At 37.7% G+C, this 23,616-nt stretch overlaps 1 protein-coding gene across 8 annotated transcripts in view; it reads left to right on the top strand.

The window, feature by feature from the left end:
• Positions 1-23,616, top strand: part of MED30 (mediator complex subunit 30) — a 48,511-nt gene that overhangs the window by 1,951 nt on the left and 22,944 nt on the right. For 6 of the 8 annotated variants that reach the window (XM_066177100.1, XM_066177091.1, XM_066177142.1 and 3 more), the window contains 2 exons: positions 2,988-3,098; positions 14,160-17,408. In XM_066177100.1, the coding sequence (XP_066033197.1) occupies positions 2,988-3,098; positions 14,160-14,255 (207 nt within the window). In that variant the 3' untranslated portion in view covers positions 14,256-17,408. Of the gene's footprint in view, positions 1-2,987; positions 3,099-14,159; positions 17,409-23,616 lie in introns of those variants that run through there. The other 2 variants (XM_066177125.1, XM_066177134.1) reach the window with 2 other exon arrangements.

Raw genomic sequence — 23,616 nt, 5'->3', positions numbered from 1 at the left:
CCATCTTCCTCAGTTGCAGTAGACTCATAACGACTTTTAATGATACTGGAATTATTCAGTGGACTGAATTCTGTTTATTACTTAGAGCTTGTTGAAAGATTGTGAGACATAGTGTCTAGTTGACAAGGTGTTCTGTTGTAAGTTGGAGTTGGTCTCAGAGGTCTTTTCCAGCCTAATTGATTCTGTGAAAGCAAACTTAATTTAAAACTTTAACTTTTTTTCCTCTAGGTTCTTGGTAGCTTTGCCAATTTGTTTCCCCTAGGAAAGAAAAGAGGATCAGGGCAGATTTTTTACAAAAAATGGGAAAAAAGTGGGGAAAAGCCTGCTTCAAGCTCTCACCTGTCAGCCTGGCTCCTGAGTAATAAGTATTATTTACTTTCTCTGGCCAGTGGTTTGTGCCTCCTTAGTTCCCTCACTCAGCTATTCCTAACCTGCTGGCCGATATGAACCAAATCTAAATGTGCAGTGGTGATAGAAAAGTTACAGCATAAAACTTCCAGGGAGGAGGATTAGCCAAAGTTTTTCCTAGTAATACTGCTGTTATTCATAAAGTCTTAAATGTCATCTTCCTCATAGGTTGTTTTTAATTTCTAGTAATACTCTTAAACTCTGGGTTTTGTTACAATTTGAGTTGCTCCTTCTCTATATTAACCAGAACTTTGAAATTCTTTAATTACTGACCTCTGGATTCTGAGGCAACTTCATTAACAGACTTTTGATTGTCCATTGAATTTTAGTCATGTAGGCATTATATTTGAAGTGTGAGTCTCTTAACTGAATAGAAGTAAAGAAATGAAGAAGTCCATTAAGTACAGTCAATTCTAGACTACTATTTCAGTTAACAGTTGCTGACTTTTGACAAGGGTTTCAGAGAAATGTGTCTGGAAACCTGACAGCAAGCAAGGGAATAATTTTCCTATTTAAGAAAATAAAACCTGTTTTCACCGTGTGTTGACTTGTGAGCAATAACCAAATACTTGTGTCCTCTTTAAAAGCTTTACATGTGTCTTTTTTTTTTCCCAAATCAATGGAATGATGTGGGGTTGGGTTGGGTTTTTTTCTATAACTTTTTACATTTTTTTCCCATTATCAGGATGGAAAGGAATCTCCATAGAGAAAATAAGAAGTCATTTCAGGCTTTTTAAATGTAAGGTTTCACTGATAACATTCACAGCAGAGGTTTTTCTTGATAGTTGGGGTATTTTTTTTTTGATCTTCTAGTCTTTTCTTCTCTGAACTTAGTAGTGCTTGCCTCCTCGTGTTTTTATTGGTTAGAGTGAATGACAGTGGCACACCGTTCCCACTGGGTCAGTTTTTCTTAAATTCTTCTTCCAGTAGTTCAATAATGGTCTCAATTGTATTATTTAATGGCCAGTATTCTAACCATGTCTCTACAGAATATCAACAAAACACTTATTTTTTTTGCACAGTCAAGAGAAATCCATACCTACTAGTATTGCTTATTCCATTATTATTGATAGAAATGTTTTAATACTTTTTGTTAATGTGTACTAGTGTGTAATAGGTATTATTAACTTTCTGTTAAACAACATAGCAAGTGAAGCAGACCTGCCTACAAAGACTAAATTTCCTGCTTCTTTTGTATATTAGGTATAGTTCTGCTTTTCTTTGTAGGTTTCTTTTTTGGATTTTTTTTTCTATCACCTTTTCTGAAAGATAGGGAGGTTTTTGAAGGAAATGTTCTCCTTTGAGTGTTACTTTATTTTTCCATTAGAGAGAGTTTTTTCCAAGAGCATGTAGCAGCCCCACTACTTGTTCTTTATGGTCTGCAAATGTAGTAAGTGGTCAACATTTGGTACTTTTTCACAGCAGACTTTAGTATGGTAGCTTTTGTCCATTTTGCCAAGCTTAATAAGAATGACAGCAAAAATTTTCTTTAGAAGAAAATTGCATTTTTAGTGGGTTAAATCAACGTAAGTTTTCCATCAGTGCTGAAGGCATTGAATGCTTTGTAGTATTACACCCCAACCTAAGTAAGAAGTTAATATGCACTTGATGAGCAACTTGCTCTCAGGCTTTTAAACTTATGTCATCTTGCTCACTTTTATCAGTATTAGTCTTCCATTTGTCTGTAGTGTGTATGTAATTTTGCAGAGTTCAGGACAGAAGAAACAATGTCAGACTATGGACTTGGTGGATGTATTATCTTCTAAGAAAATGTTAGCACCTTGGGAGTGTTCTGACACAGAAGCAAGTATTTGTTTTGTATCTAGGATGTTTCTTTTTGACTTATTTTTTTAGGAAGGAAACATTTAGTAGTATTCATTTAGAAATTCTGCATCAAGGAATTTTGGCATTGTCAAAGCTTACAAAAAAGACTGTGCAGTATGGTCTTCTGCAGCCTAAACCAAATGATGATTCTGTTTGACTGAAGAGATCACGGTGAGAAATACTTACAGAAAAACTAATTTTAGGTAACTGTGGGCCTGGTCTTAAGAGTAGCCAAACAGAGGCTCATTAAAATAGCAAGTCATAACTAGGATATTAACCAAGTAGCTTTACTGATGTAAAGCCAGTCATATTTATGTTCAGTATATCATTAAAATATTTATCATAATGATGACTTCATGTTTGTGGTTTTATTTCTTAGTGTGGAAGTAAAATTTAAAATCCCAATCTGCAGAATTCAAAATGACAAGGATTATCTATGATAAACATCTTATAATGGAAAGACTGGCTTCTGCCTGCAGTTATGAAATTTCTTTGCTCTAGGTTTGGTAATGTGCAGGATGGTGTCTTTTTGAAGTACATTGTTTTCCTGGAGAACCAACTGAGGTCATTGCAAGGCCTTTAGGTTTGAGGTGGCAAACAGGCTTCTCTCTACTTTCTCCTGGGCAATTAGAACCTAGAGAAAATGGTAGTATTGTAGACATTTTCTGGATTTCTTTTTTTATTTTCTTTTTTTTTTCTTTTTTTTTCTTTTTTCTTTTTTTTTTCTCTAAAGCTGATGTTTCTTGTTTTCACAGCAGCTTATTCCATATGTTGAAGAAGATGGCTCCAAGCATGATGATCGTGGTGCTGCAAGTCAGCTTCGTTTTGCTAGTGAAGAGAGAAGGGAGATCATGGAAGTAAATAAGGTAACAAAGTTGAAGTTAATTTGCATAAACTGAGAAATGTAATTCTCACATTACAAAGCCTAAATTTATAGATTGCTGTAAATACAGAATGTGTGATGTGTGATGACTACCGTCAAAACTGGACATAGATAATATTTATTTACAAATATTTCAGTATTGACCTTTTAGTTAAACAACTACTCTGGCAGTAGAGTTTAGGTCTCCTAGCAGTTTTAACTTGTGTCTCTTTTAAAGCAGACATATATTCTTATGAATACAGTGTGTTACGTTTGTGTGTAACCCACTAGGTATTAACAGTACAAACTGAACTAAGGTGCCCGTTGAACTTAGTTATCTTCAGAACTTAACTTAGGTGCTAAAATAATTGATATTGAACACCAGATGTGTAAGTACTATTACAATTATGTGAGTTGGTAAAGAATTTTCAGGGCTACCTTCTGTATTTTGACAGTTTGAGGAAGACTGTTCCTTTTGTAAAGGGGAACATTTATTTAATCTTGGCACATTCAGAAAAAAAATGTATTATGAATTGTAAATGTTAAATGAGTTAAAATGTTAAGTTTTCAGTTTGAGTGGCATTGTGCAACAGGGTACAATTACTGAAGAGGGATTCAAATCTAAAAATAATTATGCTGTAGTAAATATGGAGATTAAAAATACACAGTTTTACCAGAGCACAATTTTGAACATTGTTTCTTCAATCTGTAAAGTACAAAGATAGGGTTAAATAAATATTTCTATAGCTGTAATATCTGCAAGTGCTCAGTAAAAAGGAGTTATAATCTACAAAAATAACAGAACAAAAGAAATAAATGAATAAAATTTTTATTTATGGAATGAATAATTGATGGATTTTCGGCTTTTAAAATATTTCCTATGTTCTAATTTGTCTTCCACAATCACAATGTATTGAATTTTTCATAAGCCATTTATTTAGAAAAATGCATGTGTATTGTACAGGAGAAAATGAGGACTACATGAATTTAGAGAAATGCAGTTGTCAGCTCTCCTGTTGTAATCTTTCTCTTCATTGCTGATGTAGCAGTGTTGTATATATTATATTGTGTGTAATGTTGTACCGTGAATTTATGCACATTTATTTGCAATCTTTAAGTATTAACAAGCTTAACTGTCCATATTTGTGGTGGTTTTAATAGTTCTATGACATGGTTTTGCCCTTGTTGTTGTACTTTTATGTTAATATGGTTTTAAACCTCCTTGGTGTGATCTTGTGAAAATAATTTCATAAATTTTTATGAAGAGTTCTGAACCTTAAAAAGGTTGATGGTGTTACAGGACCATTGGTAGCAAACTGGTAATTAAGAATGCATTGAAATCTTCACGTAAATGTAGGCTGAAATCCTGTATTTATACTTAAATGCCTAGACCTAATTTCCAGATTTTCCACAGTAAATCTTCGCAAGATAGTTGAACTTTCTCTAGTGTTCTTGTGGACAAATATTTAGTAACTGCAGCAAAAGAAAGTTAAACTTCTTGTTCTTAAAAAGTTCACTGTTTTTTTCTTTTGTCTCCCTCCAGTTGTAAAAGCACATCTACTACCATTTTCACTGTTCACATTTTAATACATTACAGACTAGGAAATGCTTTTTTGACTAGAAATATATATTCTCTTTTTTTTTTTTTTGCAAAGAAAAATCACTAGAATCAGATAATAGGTCTAATTTCTAACACCGGCTGCGGGGTTCAAGGAGGGCTTGCTCTGGTTCTTACCTGCATACCTGACAGCTCTTCAGTCCTCTCTAGTGTGTAATGTCCATCTCCAGCTCAATTTGATGAATTAATTCTAGGAAAATTTCAGTAATACAAAATGTTGATGAAAATACTGTCACAGGGAAACCAACATGATAATTAAAGAAGCTTTTTATATTCTCGACCAAATCTTTTCTACCTTCAGCTCCTTGTCCTTTTCTCACTTAATCCTTTTTGCTGTGATAGGCATTATTTTTTTCAGTCTTGTATGTTATAGGTCCCAAAAAATCACTATTGCAGTAACCCAAGACTTTGACACTATTGCGATATTTGAATTAGTTCTTAGACCTGCCATGGATCTCTTAATTTTGCTCTTCTTGCTATGATATCCCAGCCAGTGTGATTTCTTTAGTGGCCCTGGATGTATGTCAAAGACACTAACTGCCCCACAGTGTGGAGCGCTGCCAAAACTAACAGTAGCTCCTATAAACCTTGTGGATCATATATTCTCACACAAAAATGCCCTCATTCTATGAACCACTGACTTGAAAAATAGCAGCTTTGCTTTGCTACTGTAGGTCTCTGGGAAGGGAGCATCCTCAGTGGAAGAGGAGTGGAGCATCAGGTGGTTCCTATACTCAGCCATCCTGTTCAGGGGCCAGGAGAACCTGTTGATGTATCAGAGTTCCTAAAAACTGCAGGAGCTTTTCCTGTTGGTTTACTGTGACACCTTTTGGTCTTATTTAGTTGTTCTGCTGTATTAGAGTTACCTCTTAGGTCTGAAAGTTGAATGTGCTGACCTTGGCTATGTAAGTACTTGTCTGTTAATTTAAAATATAGATTAGTTTACAAGGCAATGAATTTCTGTCCTACCAATTCAGAAATAATTAGCAACTGTAGATTTAAATAAAACCTATTAAGCTTTATAACACAAGGGAGTTTTGCTCACAATAAGAAGCTTGTACCATTAGTACAAAACAAACCATTCCTTGAGCACTGACTACCTCTACCTTTTGTCTTAAACAATTCTCTCCTGCAGTTCCCAAAAATATAGCTTATTCTTTTTTATCTGTGTATGCTTTCTGGGCTTGTAAATTGTTGAGGTGATTGACTTTCTTTTGGAATAAATTACTGTTCCAGAATTAGTTCAGTATTTGAATTGGTCTTCTAGTACACGTCTTGATCCAGTTTTCATTGAAATTAATCTATTTGCAGCAAGTGGAAGATGTTACCAAGATTTCCTGTCTTCTGTTCATGTTTTTTGAGTGTTTAATGTTCTGTCCATGAAGTTTTTTACCTTTTAAGTGTAGAATCATCAGTATTATTTTCAAGATGTCAGGCTCACGTTCAGTCTGTGGTCTTGTAGTACATTTGAGAGGACTTGAAACAGAAATATCATGTCAAAAATTGAGAATTATTTAATCTGTTTTGCTGCCCTATCAACGGTTTTCTTTACTGCTCGCTTTTAGAAATGGAGCAAGTACAGCTTAGGTTTCATTCATGCTGCAGGTCTGGTTTGAATGAAACACTTGGGAAAACCATCACAAAATTAGTAGTGTAAGTACATTTGTGTGAAAACAAAGCAAAATAGCATTTGGATATTCCAGGTGGCTCTTTAGAAAACGATCATATTTGATATTCTTAACTAATGTTTGTTAAGTGTTTAACAGTGATCTGACTGAGAGAGAAAAAGATAATCTACATGACAGACTTTTAAGTTAAGCTGTAACAAGTTTAGCTCCAGGCTCTTTTTGATAGCACAAACATTGCGCCTTGCAGCTGATGCTGTTTTAGGACTATGCAGAAAACCTGAATTCCTTTTAAACTACCTTTCACACTATTTGCTTGTATTTTAATTTGTTTTATACGTGTAGAGTCCTTTTTCACCCAAAATATGAGTGTGCACCAAGGAACGCTTTGGCAAGAGGGGAGGAATTTGTTACTTGGACACCTTCTGGGCAGATTAATCTGCCGTGGAGACAATGCCATGATTTTTTGAGTTACTAAACTGACTCTCTGCAATGGTAGAATCAGAGGAATTTAGGCTCCGTGGGAGGTCTGGAGATTATCTGGTTCAGCCCCCAGCCCAAGACAGGATCATCCAGCAAAGTTAGATCCAACTGCTCCAGCTCATGTCCATGCTCCAGCATTTCAAATATCTGTAAGGATTGAAATTCTGTCTTTTCTGGGCCCTTCTTAAGGGTTGACTTCTACTGTGAAAATTTTCCTAATGTTACATTGGAATTTTCTTTGTCATAACTTGTATATTCACTGCCCCTGATCCTTTTGCTGTGTATACTCAAGAAAGGTCCAACTTTGTCTTCTCTGTGAGCTTCATTAGGTGACTGAAGACAGCACTGTGCCCTATGGCCTTCTCTGCCCGAGACTGTACAAACACAACTTTCATCTTGGTGGCCTTCCACTAGGCATTATCCAGTATGATAGAGCTTTGTCTTGATCCCCAAATTGGACAGGTATTCTGCAGAACCAAACAGAGGACAGTATCAGAGGTACTCGCCTGACTTGAGATGTACACTCCTGCTAATATAGGGCAGAGTGCAGTTTGCCTTCCATGTTGCAAAAAAGATCTGCTGATGACTCAGGTTAAACTTGTTAGAAAGTATCAAAAAGGACCTCTGATCCTTTTCTGCAAATCCCGTTTCTATTCAGTCAGCCCTTTGCCTGTGCTGTTGTATGAGTTTATTCTGTGTGCAGATGTAGGATGTTGCTTTAATTGAAGTTCCTGAGACAGGTGTTGGCCTGCCTTTCCCACCTGTTGGGGTCCCTCTGAATCCAACATCCCACCACTGAGTATATTTTTCACTTCCCCCAGTTTGGCATTATCCACCAATTTGATAAGTTTGATGTGGTGGTTAGGTCATTAAGTGTGGATTAGTCATTAATGAGGATGTTAAGAATATTCACCTTAGTATCAATCCTGAGAAACTTCAAGTGTGACCAACTAGCACGTCTTAATACTGATGATCCCAGCACTTATAATTCCATAGTCCAGCCAGTTTTCCATCAACCCAGTAATTCACCTGTCCAAACCACATCTCTCCAATTTGCTCAGAGGCAAATTTGGATTGGTGTCAAAAGCCTGACTAATGAATGGTTTTGCTTTATGAAAGTGAAGAAAATCTCCTGCTCTCCCCTTGCCATATAGCCTGTCATTTCTCAATAGAAGGCTATCATGTTGGGCAGCACAAGGCATCTTTAGGAAATCCAGTATGACTGTTCCCAGTCACCTTATCTTTATGTGTCTGGATATGACTTACAGAAGGATTTGCTGCACAGTCTTTCTGGAGTCAGGAGTTAGGCTGACTAGCCTGTAGTTTTCTGGATCCCCTCCTTGTCTTTCTTGCAAATGAGTTGAATTGTTTCTGTTTTCATCAGGAGCATATCCCCCTCTCCAATAGAAAGTTAGGTAGAGTGGTCTTGTTTTGTCATAAATCAACTTTCTCAGCCTTGAGATGAATTTTTATTCCAGATAATTAATTATTTCCTTTTCAGTTTTGTATAAAGTGTTGCACACAAAATTTTTCACATTGCATCCTGTATCAAAACCATGTCACGCTTACAAAGTTAAAAAAAGTTAGGAAAAGGTGAACATAAAGCTGCCTGTAAAATCCCAATTGTCCCCTTTTGTCCTCATATAGATGTGTATTATGCAACCTTTACTGCATTATCACATGTGGTTCCTCTTCCCCCCCTTCCCACTTTCTATTCTGGAAGAGTCCTTTGAGCTATTCTGCTTTTGTGGCAGACTAGGCACTATTTAGATTGAATCAGTATTGTAGTAAATAAGATTATAAAAATCCTGGTTTGTGTATTGTGTAACTGGCATTAGACTATAGAGTAAGCAGGGAATTTGGGAACGAGAAGGAAGGATTTATTGTGTGTAGTGAGTAACTAACTAAAGCAGCTCTTGGGAGATGAATTTTTTTCTTTGTCACAAATTATCTGTGGTAGTTGTTCTTTCTTCCCCTTATGGCTCATGGTAGCTTTGAATATGTGGGAAGCTGTTAAAATACAAAGTTGAGAGATGAACATGAGTCTTAAATGTCTTTGGACAAAGTTGGCAGCACTGCAGTTTTATCTGTAGTGTTCGTGTGACTGAGTTTGCCATCTGTGACTGAGGATCATAGATCTGTGGGATTTTCGTATTAAGAATGGAGATGTAACACTGAGAAGTGTGGTGGAGAAGCACCTTGGGGAATGAATAATTCCATTACAAGCTACAGAGCTTAGATGGTACTCAGTAAATAAGACCTTGGACCTCATTGTTGAATGATAAATAATTGGGATGAAGCAAGCATCCATCTATTTGAATGAAGGTGCTTATTCTTCTCACAAGAACAGATCAGTGGATAAATACAATCCTGTCTGTGTCAGTAGGTGAAAAGTATGGAGCTTGCAGCAGGGCACAGGCTGTCACTGATGCTTCTGTTTGTTTCAGGAGCACAGGTTACACATGCAGAAGGAACAGTTTTCCTTTCTTTGTCAGGTGAGGTGCAAGGTGCAAGGCAGAAAACTCAGTCTCTCATTTCTGCTAAGTGTAGAACAGTCATGCCTGTGGATGACATCAGGAAAAGCTGTAGATACTGGACAGTGAGTGTGTTAATGTTAAGTTGCACAGCAGTTACTGTATTAGTGGGGAATATTTTTTATCTCTTTGGAAAAAAAACTATAAATAGATTGATAAATTAATTTATTGTGATGGAAAATGAGTCTTGGTATCAGTTGAGCAGCTGTAAGTTAAGACACCACTTGGCAGCTTTAAGAGAGTTTGAGCAAAGTGTTGAGGACACTTTTTCCATCATATTTTTTTCCAGCTATGTGCATATAACATATGGTATATGCATATAAGGTTGTAATAGTCTCTTGACTACCAAAGGAAAAAAGAAAAGAGCAGGTTTTTCCACCTTCATACTTCAGAGATTTCATTATGAAGGATTCATTTTAAAAAAGAACAGTGTAAATGTTACCTTCCTATTACAAACATGTTTCTGTAGAAATTTCTTGGGCTTGACTTACCTGGAAACACAGAGGCCACTGTCACCTTGAGGCTTTCAAGAATCACTTCCCACAGCAGTTCAGTGGTCTGAAGGAGTAACATGAGTATTATGACCACCTCTGGGCTCCTCAGCACAGGAAAGACATGGACCTGTTGGAAGGGTTCAGAGGAGGGCTGCAAAAATTATCAGCAGGGTGGAACACTTCTCCTGTGAGGAAAGGCTGAGAGTTGAGGCTGTTCAGTCTGAAGGAGAGAAGACACCAGGGAGATCTTACAACAGCCTTTCAGTACTCAAAGGGGGCTTATAAGAAAGATAGGAACAAACTTTTTAGCAGGGCCTGTTGTGATCAGGCAAGGGGCAATGGCTTTAAACTAAAAGAAGCCCAATTTAGATGAAATATAAGGAAGACATTTTTTAGGCTGAGTGATAAAACACTTGTCCTGAGAGGTGGTATATGCCCCATCCCTGGGAACATTCACAGTCATGCTGGACTGGGCTCTGAGCAACCTGATTTAGTTGAAGATGTCCCTGCTCATTGCAGGGTTGCACTAGATGACCTTTGAAGGTCCCTTCCAACCCAAACTGTTCCATGATTCTATACTCCTCGGAAAGAACATGATGCAAGTTCTCTGTAGTAGAGTCTTAATCAACAAAGTAAACATAATTTTTTAAAATTTTGTCAAGATTTATGTAAGTAAAGGTACTATGGTTATTAATATTTAATGTTACACTGAGACATCCTTCTGGCCTGTACTGTTGTAGATCTTGAATAGAGCAGGTAAAAACCATAGCTGGCACAGCATTCAGGAGAATGGTCTTCAATATAAGATTTTCAAGATGGAAACAGATCTTTGCTTGCTTTTTTTCCTTAAGCAGAAGAAGAGCCTGTACAACTTAGAAAACTACTGTTGATATTTTTTCTAAGCACCACTTGGAATATGATCTTACTCTTCCACAGGTTTACATTATTTTCTTTGCCTGAAGAAGGGATTTCTAGCAAATGGATTGAGTGCAGCATAATGACTCACAGTGATGTTTTAGTTTTAAAATTGGAAGGATACATGAACTTATAATGAGGAGAGAGACAAGAGCACTGTGCAAAGGAAGGTTCTGATACATCTCTGATTGTAAGTTGTGAATTGGTCTAGCAGCACTAATTTCTGATGAAATGCAAGTGAAGCAAGAATGGCTTCTGGTAAAAAATGTATTTTAATCAAAGTTAAAATTACTGTGTCCTACTGAATTCAAATCTGTATGAAACATGGTGGGTTCCTTATGGCAGCTTTTCTTCCTTTTCATTTTCTGGGTGTACATTAGGGTTCTCCCACTTTGATTCATTTATGTGGGTTTTGTGCTTCAGTAAATGTTTTCATAAATTACCTACCTGACCTAAGCCAACTAAAGACTCGTTGGTTACTGGAAGGCACAGTCCTTGCCAACTCCATCATGATGGCAATAATACTTGCAAGTCAGATTGGGACCCATTGAAAATTAATATCACAAAAGACGACCCCTTTGGGTAGGTTTTCAGTCGGATCACTTTTCTGACAGAGAGGGACTAACCGAAACAGGCCTGACAGATGTAATTTGAATTTAGGTCTCTTAAACTCATTATAAACTGCCTCATAGAATTTCCTTGTGCTGTCTTAAAACAGATAAAGTCAGAAGCTGTAGCATGTATGTAGGATGAAGTACTTTTTCTTGTTTCATACAACATCTTGTTAATCTTGAGAAGCAGTCTAGAGTTCAACTAAGTCGTTTCAACAGAAGGAGGAAAGAGTGGGAGACAACTTGCAAGCAATCTGTTCAAATGAAAATCTGTCACTGCTGCAGAACCTGCTTAAAGATTTTGCCCATTTCCCAAGAAGGCCATTTCACCTATCTTTTCAAGGTTAGACTTGAGTTGAGATGTTCTTACTGGCTCAGCAAAGTCTTAAGCAGAGGCCAGCACTTCCAGTGGTGCAGAACATATTAATTATGTAGTACTTTGTGGTGTGGACCACTGCCTGTCAAAGATCAGTAACAAAGATCAGTGTATGCATTTCAATTAGGAGACTATGCTCTCTGAAGTGGATTTTTTCTCCTCTCTTTATTCTTTCAACAGCCTAGCAACCCAGGGATGGTGCTTCTTCTTAGATGTTTTTCTCTGGCTCCAGAAAAAGTAGATGAGCTAAGAAATTAGCTCTTCACTAAAGATGAGGATCTAAAATTATCTTCAGATAAATAAACAAATTTATATTTCTTGTCCTTACAGGTGCTTTGAAAACAAATGAAATCCAGTCTGAAGGTTCCCCTGTCTAGCATCAAATAAAGATCAAACAATTTATAGTGTAATAATACTTTCACAAGAAAGGAAAACAGTATTAGAGAGTGAGTCTTTCAGGCATAACTTACACAAAGTTCATGGGAGTAACAGTATTTCACAGTACAGTTAGACATGGATGGAGAGAGAAAACAGTCTGCTCAGAGGTCAATGGTTCTTATTTCTGTCTGTGACTTTAATTGCCATCACCAACTGTTCAGCCTTCATTTCCATTGATGAAGATTTTGAAATACCTTGAAATGTCTTGGTCTCAGTATGAGGGAGTTGCAGCTTGCATTGAACTAGTAATTTTGATGTAACGATCACTGATTTCTCTGGGGCAGAGTGTTGAGGATGGCAACATTATGTTGGCAACAAGAATTATGTTTAAATATACCATAGGTATGAACATGCTTGTTTATTTCTTCCTCTTGTGCTTTCTCAAGCATCAAGATCTTGCATTTATGACCTTTGGTAGGAAGACCCTTGCAATTCTGTCATTTCAGTGCTGTGGTAACTACATGTTTCTTAGCTTTCTCTCTTGTCTTAAGGTAGGAGCTGAATCTCTGCTGTATGTTGAGAAGTCTTGGATCAGCGGATGGGAAAGAAAGAAGCATTAGATAAATGCACAGATTTACCCTTAAACCACTTTTTAGCCTGTCAAATGCTTGGTTAGGAATTCCATGTTAGTGCACATGAACTATCCTACATATGTTTTTGTATCATTCTTGGGAGTCTAGGTCTGAGTGTTGTCTCTTTCAGTGTCCCACAAAAGTCTGTATTCAGGAGTATTTCCCTTACTATGTTCCCCATGTAATCTAAGCCTAATTACCATATTACTTCAGACTGTTTTTACAGGTCTGAAATGAACTGGCTTCCTTTTTTTTTCTCTGGACTTCTTTCCCAGCTGACCAGCTGGCAATTTAAAAATATTATTGTGTTGACTGCATCAAAATTCAGGAAACTAATTTTCAGGATATTGCTTCATTTTCTCTCTGTTCAAGTAACTTCGGTTGTATTACTGATTTGAGTCATGCTTTTAATGTATTGCCTTTTGTGTAGTGCAAATAGCAAAGTTGCATCAAACCTGAAACATTCTGTTCTGTTTTGATGGAAGCAAGTCTTTCCTGTGCTTTCACTTTACTTGGAACTCCAGACTTCCCTAATGAATTAGTAGTTTGATCTGTAATGTTGGAAGGCTGACATCTTACCAAATCAGAATGAAATGAAGGACAGACTGTGTACTGTTAACAGCAACCTAACTTCTCTACATCTTTGATTTGAGCAGGAAAATGAATAAATGAGACAATAAATATGGGTATTATTGTGAAACATGAAAGGTTAGGGAAATTGTGTGATGTCTTGATACCCTGATCTTTCTTCTGTAGATAAAAAATTTTAAAGTTTTGGCTATGTAACCAAATAAAAGCTAGTTTGCTGTTCTGTTCCTCCAAATACTTCTGCAGTTTGCAAAAACAAATATATAATTTTAAAGAATTTGGCATGCTTGGGAAAGTCTTTTTCAAGACAGGACTCTTAATGCATCACAGGTGACCTACATCACAGAAGGGCTGCAAAAGCTTGATTTGTTTCACCTATACCCTGTGCTTTGTTCAAACTTGTACTGTTAATGCCTCTTTTTCCTCTAAACCGAATTTATAAAACATATATTCACATAAATTTACCTGCTCCCCGAATTCTTTCTTCCATCTTAGGATGCTCTCTTTTAGCCTTTTCAAAGTGAGGACTTATCCCCACAAGCCTCCAGCTTTTGAAGGTGTCAGGTGTTCTGATAAAAGGCTGCTGTGAAATGGAACAGCATTCCCCCTCTAGCAATGGTCCTTAACTTTTGAGGCTTTCTTGTATTTTTAGAATGTGCTTTAAAGGGGATGTGTTATCTCACTAATAGTGCTCACTGACAACTGAGAAAAATATTCATATAGCATTTCATAGCACTGTAACTTTTGTTGCATTTTTGAGTGTGCTATTTGAACTGATCACAAAAAAACTTCTAATAAACTCTTCCCACAGAAACTGAAACAGAAAAATCAGCAGCTGAAGCAGATCATGGATCAGTTACGAAATCTTATTTGGGACATAAATGCCATGTTGGCAATGAGGAACTGAACAAGGAAAATCAAACTTTGTAACTGAAGAAGATACAAATGTTTTTGGATATACTACACTTCCATTTAAGAAGTAACATGTTTTTCCACAATTATGTTGCAATAATGTTTGAAAAGTCTTCAAGATTAAAATGTTGGGTCATTTTCTAGTAATGTAAATGGTGTTGGGTTCATTTTTATAGAAGATTCATCCTGTAAGTTTTACCTGTGTGATTCTGCTGTACAGCCTCAGTAATTTACAGTAGTAGTTTGGATTGCTATGCAGATTGGGGATTTTATAAATAAAGTGTTTCTGGATTTTCTTTATAATACAATAAAAAACTATTAAAACATATGTTTATATGCCATTCTACAGTGCAAATAGCCTTTATGGAGAGGAAAAATTGCAACACAGGAAAGTTGCTTCAGTAAGCTAGGGGGCTGAACTCAGCAATCAGATACTGCAATTCGATCTGCAGTATTTTATGTATTATCTGCAGTGCAGAGCAGAGCAGGACAGTCCCCTTCCTTGCCTGGCTGGCAATGCTGTGCCTGATGCCCCCCAGGACAGGGTTGGCCCTCCTGGCTGCCTGGGCACTGCTGGCTCATGTTCAGCTTGCCACTGACCAGGACCCCCAGGTCCCTTTTTGTGGCACTGTTCTTCAGCCTCTCATTCCCCAGTCTATACACAGCCAGGGCTGCCCCATCCCACGTGCAGAATCCAGCACTTGCCCTTGCTGAACTTCACAAAGTTGGAGATTACCCAGTCCTTCAATTCGTGGAGGTCTCTCTGCAGAGCCTTTCTGACCCCAAGGGAGTCAACAGCTCCTCCCAGATCAATGTCATCAACAAACTTACTTAGTATAGTATTCCTTCCAGTCCTGCGTTGAAGAGCACAGGGCCAAGGATGGAGCCCTGCGGAACCCCACTAGTGACAGTCACCAGTCTGATGTGCCCTATTCACTGTAACACTTTGTGCCCAACCCATCAGCCAGCTGCTTGCCTATCATGTAACTCAGTTACCCAGCTGTGTGCTGGACATTTTGTCCAGAAGGCTTCTCTGAGAGACAGTATCCAAAAGCTTTGCTGAAGTCTGAAAAGATTATATCTGCTGGCTTTCCTAGATCCACTAGGTGGGTTACCCTGTTGTAGAAGGAAATCAGGTTAAACAAGCAGGACTTCCCCTTCATGAAGCCATGCTGGCTCTGAACAACTGTGACCAGTGGTGTATTTCTGTAGCACTATGTATGGTTGGAATACTTTGGTTTTGTTTACCAGAATTCACTGAATAAAGACCTCATTAATCTTTTCCCTATGACTGTCAGTCCTAGTAAACTTTGGAGTATATGTGCAGTTCATTATTTTGAGTTAATCATAAACCTTCATCTTTGTTCTAACTTTGTTACTCCTCACAATTTTTGTTTGCCCTGAAAAGAGTCTTGAAATTTTTTTTACTCACAGAAACTGCCAGTGTCTCTCCAGATGAAAAAATACATAAAACAACAGTTGCAGTATAAGTCCATAGGGCACTTTACTCTTAGTATTTGTCAGGTTGAAAACTAATTATCCTCAAGATTTGTTTCTTGTGCATCACTTTTAACTCTTACTCTTTTTGTAGCCTGATGGTTTGATACCGAATGCTTACTGGTTTGAGAATCATGGATTTTGTAATGTTACACTGATTTTCATAGTCATAGAATGGTTTGTGTTGGAAGGGACCCTGAAGATCATCTTGTTCCAGCACCTCTGCCACGGACAGGGTTGCTCTGAGCCCCCTCCAGCCACACCTTGAACACTGCCGTGGATAGGAAATCTGCAGCTTCGCTGGGCAACCTGTTCCAGTGTTTCACCACCCTCACAGGTGTTTCATTGTTCTATCAGTCTCTTTAATTCTGTTTTTAGTAATTTCAACACATTTGTCTACTTGAGGTAAAAATCACTGGTAACAGGTCCAATTACAACTGGTTAACAATATGTGGCTTTTCCCTGAAGATGGGTACAATATAGTTGTGTTTTGTTTCTCTTTTTAAAGGTTGTAAATATTATCAGATGAATGAATATACCAGTCTTATAGTTAAAAACAAAGTGTTAGAAAATGTTGATTTTGATTCATTTACTCAGTGTTGAAAGTGGTCTGTATGTATGACAATACTAGATGTGAGCAGATGTCAAAACACCTTACAAATAAGATCTGTCTCTTTTCTCCCGTGTCGCAAATGCAAGAGTGGATATCTTACTCTGTGGCAAAGGTCGCAGCAGAATTATTTGTTTCCTGTTTAGATACTCCACTATGGCAGGTTTGCTGGTCAGAAATAATAGTTTTTTCTGCAGCTGTGAGAGTCATAACTATTCCATATGCAAAGCTTTTGAAAAAGAGATGACTGCAAGTAGAGATTTTACTTTGTTGTTGGTTTAAAATGCAAATGCATTTTTCTATTTGCAAGCTGTAGTGGCAGCTTTCTGTTTAGTGCATGCAAAAGCATGCAGGCAGCCTAGAAGAAGTATTTGAAGTGGATTTTGAAATGGCACCATCATCTTAATTATGAGTGTAAAATTCTCAGTTCTTCATATTTTTGTTCTGTTTTTAGAACAATTATGGAAAACGAAGATTCACTGTACTGCTTGTATAGCATCTAGGTGTTCTTACCAAATGTGTTTAAAGTTTGGTGACTTTTTTATTACAAACAGTACAGAAGTAACCCAAAATGTGAATTAAGAGTGCAGCTATTGCAAGTAGATGTCTGGGTGATAAAATATTCAGCTTTCTCTGTGCAGCTGCTAGCAGTAGCCAAGGTCTGTACTACAGTTTTTCATCTGGGAGAGAGGAGAAACACTTCAAACCACTACCAGAATAGATGGGCAGTAGCTAAATTGCAAAGTGCAGAAATAGACAGAATTGTAAATTATCACAGTAAATACTGTCAAAGCAGGACTGTGCAAGGTGTTGGACCAAAACCATACACTTTGACTTACACAGATGAAAGTAAGGATAGTAAACAGAATTCAGATGCTATCAAATCCATGAATAAGTGTAGGATTTGGCCAAGAAGATGACAGTCTTAAGAAAAGTGGCAATTCCTCAGCTGTGAAACACTTGAATGAATTACTGGACATCAACATGTGCTGAAATTTAGTATTTTATTAATGCTAACTGAACTTTAACTGCTGGTTAATGAAGTGGCACCAGATGAAGTATTTACAAATACCAGTAAAGCAATACAAACACAGATGTTTCAGTGCTTGGTTTATGTATCATTGACTGTTTATAGCATTATATATATCATTGAAATTATCTTTATGCTTCTGGTGTTCCCCTACTTTCCTCACCAGGCTGGTGGCTCTCAGAATTTCTGCCTGCAACAGTGCTGGCCGTGCTGTCCCTTCTGAACACACAGAGCTCTGACTGGCTCTGGAAGTGCCCCCTCTTCACTTTGAGCATCTTTTTTGTGTGACTGGTAATAAGCGTAGCTGCTTACTAATGGTTGGACTCAATTATCATAAAAGTCTTTTCCAACTTAAATTATTCTATGATTCTATGGCTATTTTTATATTTTTGATAAGGCAGAAGCTGGATAAACATGCTGACACTTCAGAAACAAATACCAGAAATAGGATCATTTTATTTTTGGAATATAAAAATATTTGAGGGGTTTGGATTTCTTGGGGCTTTGTTTTGCCCAGACTGGACTTGGGAGAGTAGACCTGTGATGCAGAAACTTTAAAGCATATTTGTGGGAATAGTCCAAGTTATCACACACTCTCATAATACAACCATTAATCCAACACCTTTGTGGACAAAATAATGGATATTGAATGTAGGTTCAGTGTCACAGCACAGAAGATGCCTGCTAGGCAGTATCCAAAGCTCCAAGGTTTTTCTTACATAAAAAGACAAAAGTTCAGAGTAGATTTATGTGTTGCTCAGGAAAGATGCAAGGAGCATAGCTTTCCTCTTGTCTTCCTTACAGGCAGCAAGGCAGCAAATCCATAACCATTCCTGTCCCACGAAGAAAAACTCTGCTCTGATTGTAGTACTTCTTACTGCTTGAGAAGCTGGAACTTGTGCACAAATTCTACTCAAATTAATCACTGAAGAATGTATTTAGAGGGAGGAGAATAAGGATTCTGGTCATAGGAACCAGGATTTCACCAGTGTGCAGGATGGTTGCACAAGGCAAAAACACTTCAGCTGAAGGGTAGCTGTCTACTGCTGTGGAAAACAGTAAGCACTAGATGTAGGTTTGAAGACCTGAAGTTGAAAAAAAACTTAAAAAAAAAAGAAGTGCAATGACACCCAAAGACACTATGAGTCAGCTGGGGTTGATAGAGGATGGATTAGTTTAATTGCTTCATGCTAGCAGAGGAAATGGGGGATTAGGGGGATTATAAAGGAACTTAGAAATACATCAGTGCAAAAATATTTGGGGAAGGAAGTGAGTAGTTTTCTCATTCCCCTTATGTTATAGTAATGAAGACTGATGTGGTAGAGCATCAAGGCTTTAAAAGGGAAGGGGGTTTTCCTGACTTGGAAGGTCATTCCTTATGTAAAAAGAACAAGCTGACTGATACATATTGCAGGATATTAATTAAAGTGACAGAAAATACATACCAATGCCAGTTCTTATTTAATAAAATGTCATGGATAAGTGGAATGTAAATACAATATCGTGAAACTTTTGTTAAGTCTAACTTCTGTGTAAATCTTAAGGATTTTTTTTTTTTTTTCTCCGATTGCATAAGGAACACATTCTGGCATCCGTTACAACACTACAGAACAAATAACACTATGAAGAATCACTTGCAGCAGTATTTGTATTGATTGAATTTAGTCAGAAGCAGAATCTGTGTTTTCTACACTTCTCACCAGACTAGGCCCAGTAAAGACCATCAGTGTGTTTGAGGTAATTAAGCAGAGGTAAGTTTCCATGTGTCTGCTTAACTCTGGGAGCATCACAGCTCACTGAATGCCTCTGTGTTCAACTTGCAAGCTGTCTGGTTGCTTGGAGTTCTGCTTCTGCACCTGTTCCCAGCAGCTGATGATACCTATTAATCACTGCTGAAGTTGTAGAAACTGATTTTTCTGCCTAAATCCTGTAAGAGACCTGATGTGCTTAGGCCCTTCTTTGGCCCCTTGAGCTCTCACTTTCAGCTTGACTGCACCTACTACAAAGCTGCAGAGTAATGTTCCAGAATGGAGTTGAAATCGAGTGGATGAATGGAATGAATTACATACATGTCTGTGCTAAAATTTTCTCCTATGCCTCTCTGTGCTTATCATGAAATCTTGCTTGAAAAATTAATTCAGATTTGCCTAAATAGGAAGGAAGATTTGTGATTTTAAAGTTGTATGAGTAGCAATGGATAATAACGCAGTTGTTTTTATAGCCATATAGAGGGTTTAGTGGTATTTACAGTCCCAGAGAGGGGGAGGAATTTCATGAAGACAGTCTGTTACTGAAATACATTGTTGGGGGTGGGAAGACTTTCAAACAATAAAGGGAAAATATAAAGAAATACAACAGCAACAACCAAAACTTGGGTGAGTACACCCAGGCCATAAAATAAATGCAGTAAAAAGGGATTTAGGAAAGCACATTTTAAACCTGCATTAAAGAGATACATTTGGATACAGGAGAGAAAAAAGCCACTGCAGTTTTGGGGTGCAAATATTTGTCCAAATATTGCATAGTAGAGAGTGTGAGAGCTCTTGCTCTGAAACCAATGATTCTGATACTGTAATTCTGCATGAAATACTGAATTAGTTTTGGGGTCAGCATGATACTAACACAGTAGAAGAGAAGAATACTGATGTGGTCCCTTATGAATAATCATTAGAATAACTTGTGAAAGCAAAGACAAGGCTAAAATATAGAAATCCTTCCGTAGATGCAAAGGGGAGGTAATTAGAGTGATTTGGAGGGGCTGTACTATAGAACTGTGAAATAAGGTAAACAAGAACTCATTTCACCAAACAACAGTGTAGAGGGAAAACTCTCAGCATCAAGATATGAAATACTAATTTCTCTAGCAGTTTTGAAGATACCTCTTGGGTTACCTGGAAATTTTAAAACTAAACAGCACAAAAAGGCTAAACAAATGTGTTGAGAAAGGGAAAAAAAGAATCCTGTCTTGGATTGGCAGAGCAAGAGCTGGGCTGAGCTGACCTGACTGGTTTTTCCACCTTCAGACTGTGCAGTTGTAAAGCATGTTTATCAGATGATTGTCAGCTCCTGAGAGCACCTGGACTGGATGCCACCTGCAAGTATTAAAGAGACTTTCGCATCTTCTTTGTGATGATTTGCTGCTGAAATTCCTTTTTAGGTTAACATGCCCTCATGGAATTTCTATGAGAGGAATCAAATTGGAACAAAGAAATGAACCTTGTTTCTGACTCCTTGCTTTCCCACCTCACATCCCAAGCCTCCCACTCCTAGTTTTGATGCATTTCTTAGTGAAGTAGCTGATACCTGATTACTGTCTGTTGACCCAATAAAACTTAGAAAGCCTTTTACTAATGGGACATGTGTTGCTATTTATCCACCCTTCCCCATCTTATAACAAAACCAGTTGTAGTGCTTGCGTGCCTTGCAGTGTGAGCTGGTGTCACAGTCTGCACCAAGGGAGCACAGACACAGAGGGGTGATCTAAGCATGTAAAATATCTGATCGTATTTTGCCTCAGATATGAAGTAGCATTATAGAATTGTTATGTAAACCACATGTTACTTTTATAGCATTTAGACACATTACATATATTTTTGTTTGATGTGGGAGTTTTCAATTACTTTCTAGGGACAAGAACTTTTTTTAGAGATCTTGAATAGTCTGAGCAACCGCATCTAAAATACCCTCCAGCACTCACAGAAGACAGAAGTGAGGAATGGAAATAGAACATAGGCATTGCTCTTCCTCACAGGAAAGAAAAAGGGTTTTTACATATGTATTTATGATTGCCACAGTCCCAATTTCTCATCAAAATCATTTGGTAGGTTAGATTTTATCAAAATTACGTGCGCCACCATACCATTTGGAAAGTAATAAGCAGATTCATGGTAGTAAAGCCACATACAATTAGTTCTATTTATTTTAGCATGAAGTTGTTTATTTATTATAGCAGAAGTTGCAGAGACAGCTATAATTTAAATTAGTTTTACAAAGCCAGAGTGGAGTTGGAATTAATTCAAGCAAAAAGTATGTGGCTTTCATATTAGAGCTTTTGAACTTGATGCGAACAATTCAGCTACTTTTCCTGTTGAACAAAAAATTAGGCAGAGAAACAGTAAATCCTTCAGATGTGCAAACGTGTCACAGACAGGAGTAAGGAAAACAAGTGGAAATTTCAGCCTGCTGATACTCTGAAATACATATTTCAAGCAAATTATGGAGTGTACTACTACCACTTTGCCACATGTTAACACAGTACCTACCAAGAAAAGTGGTTTCAGTGGCAGAGCCCAGACTTGTAGCATGAGGCCAGCAACACTCACCTCACACATGTGCTGTCTGCGTTCAGGTATGAGGCACAAATACTTATTTCCAAAGTCAGTTGCTTCCCTGTGCCATGCATATAAAATTTCAGAGGCCCCTTGTATTTATTATGGTTTGTGTGCTTTTTTAAAGGCCTTTCACTGACATGTAATAAAGTCAAGTCTCTGGTGATCAACCGTATACTGGTATGCCAATAAAGATCTCTGTACGGGTGGAGATGTACAAAACCAATGGGTACCTCTAATTCCTCCTGTTTATCTAACCTGCACTTCAGGGGCAATGACTGAAACAGACAGCAAAGCAGTGCTTCCCCCAGGACTGAAGGGTTTGGTTTTTAATTGTCAGCTTTTTATTTAAATATGTGAATAACTGTTTCAGTGCATGCAGGTTTCCATTTCCAGCTCCAAGACAATTTGCATTTGAAGTTTGGGTTCAGGCTTTTGAGAGGTACGAATTATCTGCAGTGTGCAAATGTGCATGTGGAGTGTAACTGCCCAGGAGACTGGTGATACATCATCTCCAGGGTTTTTGTCAAGGTCTTATATTTTAGCAGTGTCAGCCTTCCCAGTCTGTTGCAAGCACAATTTACACCCCTTCTGTCTCCAAAGAGGAAAGGAAAGGCGACAGAGATGTTCCCAAAGGAGTGACTAATTTTTACCCTTCAGAAGTGTTCAAGGATAACCACCCCTAGTAATAATTAAATAGTTGTTTTTAAAACAAGGCCGGCGGGGGAGGCGGGGGGGGGGGGAAGGAAATAAGTTAATGCCATTTCCCAAGTGTTCTGCAGTGCACATCATTATCTATTCTGCTTCTTGTAGTCATTACCAGAAAAAATTAGGTCTAGCAATGAATGGTCAGTATGATGCTGTGAGCGACACAGAGTTCAATTTGAAATTTAAAATAGACTCTGTTGTCTGCCTGTATCAGCTATTAACTTTAGTGTCATTGTCACAAAGCCATCAATCTGCGTCTGTCCCAAACCCATCTTCTGTGTAGAGTCAGCCCATCTTCCTTATTTCCTACACATGCAGATTTTAAATCATCTTGTAAACCTTGTACTGCACCAAAGGTTGAAGGCTGAAAGACTTGGCAGGTTGGGGTTTTTTTAATTCCCCTGCCTCCCCCCAACATACATTCAGTATCCACCAACAGATGACAGATTGCAGCTACTCTTTGAACTGGATCATACCAGAAATAGGAAATGATATGGAATGGATGAAAGTCTGGTTCCACTGAAGCTAATGGCAAATGCAGTAGAATATAATTTCCAAGTAATTGCTATAAAAATTGTTGCAGAGAAACAGTGCACAAAGTGGCCTTTGTAGGCTGGGTCTTGTACATTTTAGAGACGATCTCGGCTTGTGTAGCACCAAAGCAGCTGAGCACATCAGAAATGCCTCAGTTAGCTGTCATCTAGTTTAATGTGGGGGAGTTTGTTACTGGAACATTTTAAGCATTTAATTGAGAGAGTATTCTGTTCTGTATTTTGCCTCTCTTCTGTGTCTAATGATGTCTAAGAACATTGACTTTTAAGGCCCATAAATTTCCTCAAAATTTCCAGAAAGCACAGCTTTAGGAACATATATGTTATTTGTAAAGGATAGCTGTAACAGGAAGAATTGCTTGACTAGAGAGCCTATTCCGAGCTTCATCTTATTCTATCAACATTAATTTTTCAAGCAGGGGTCTTTCTTAAATATCTGCAGAGAAGTTTCTGCCTCTTGAGTCCATAACAGAACGTTGCTTCATTAGCCTACATCTCTGGAACAACTGTGAAGGGACCAATTTGAAAAATACAATAACTGTGATGTGTTGCATCAGTACATAACACAGCAAGTAATGAAACCTGGCTAATTCTGGCCATTTATGTGTTCAATTACTTCGTTTTTAAATTGT

The sequence above is a fragment of the Chamaea fasciata genome, unplaced genomic scaffold, assembly GCF_029207755.1.
Source record: "Chamaea fasciata isolate MVZ Bird 193981 ecotype frontalis unplaced genomic scaffold, bChaFas1.0.hap1 SCAF_1, whole genome shotgun sequence".
Taxonomy (NCBI): domain Eukaryota; kingdom Metazoa; phylum Chordata; class Aves; order Passeriformes; family Sylviidae; genus Chamaea; species Chamaea fasciata.
This window is presented reverse-complemented; position numbering and strand designations above follow the sequence as displayed.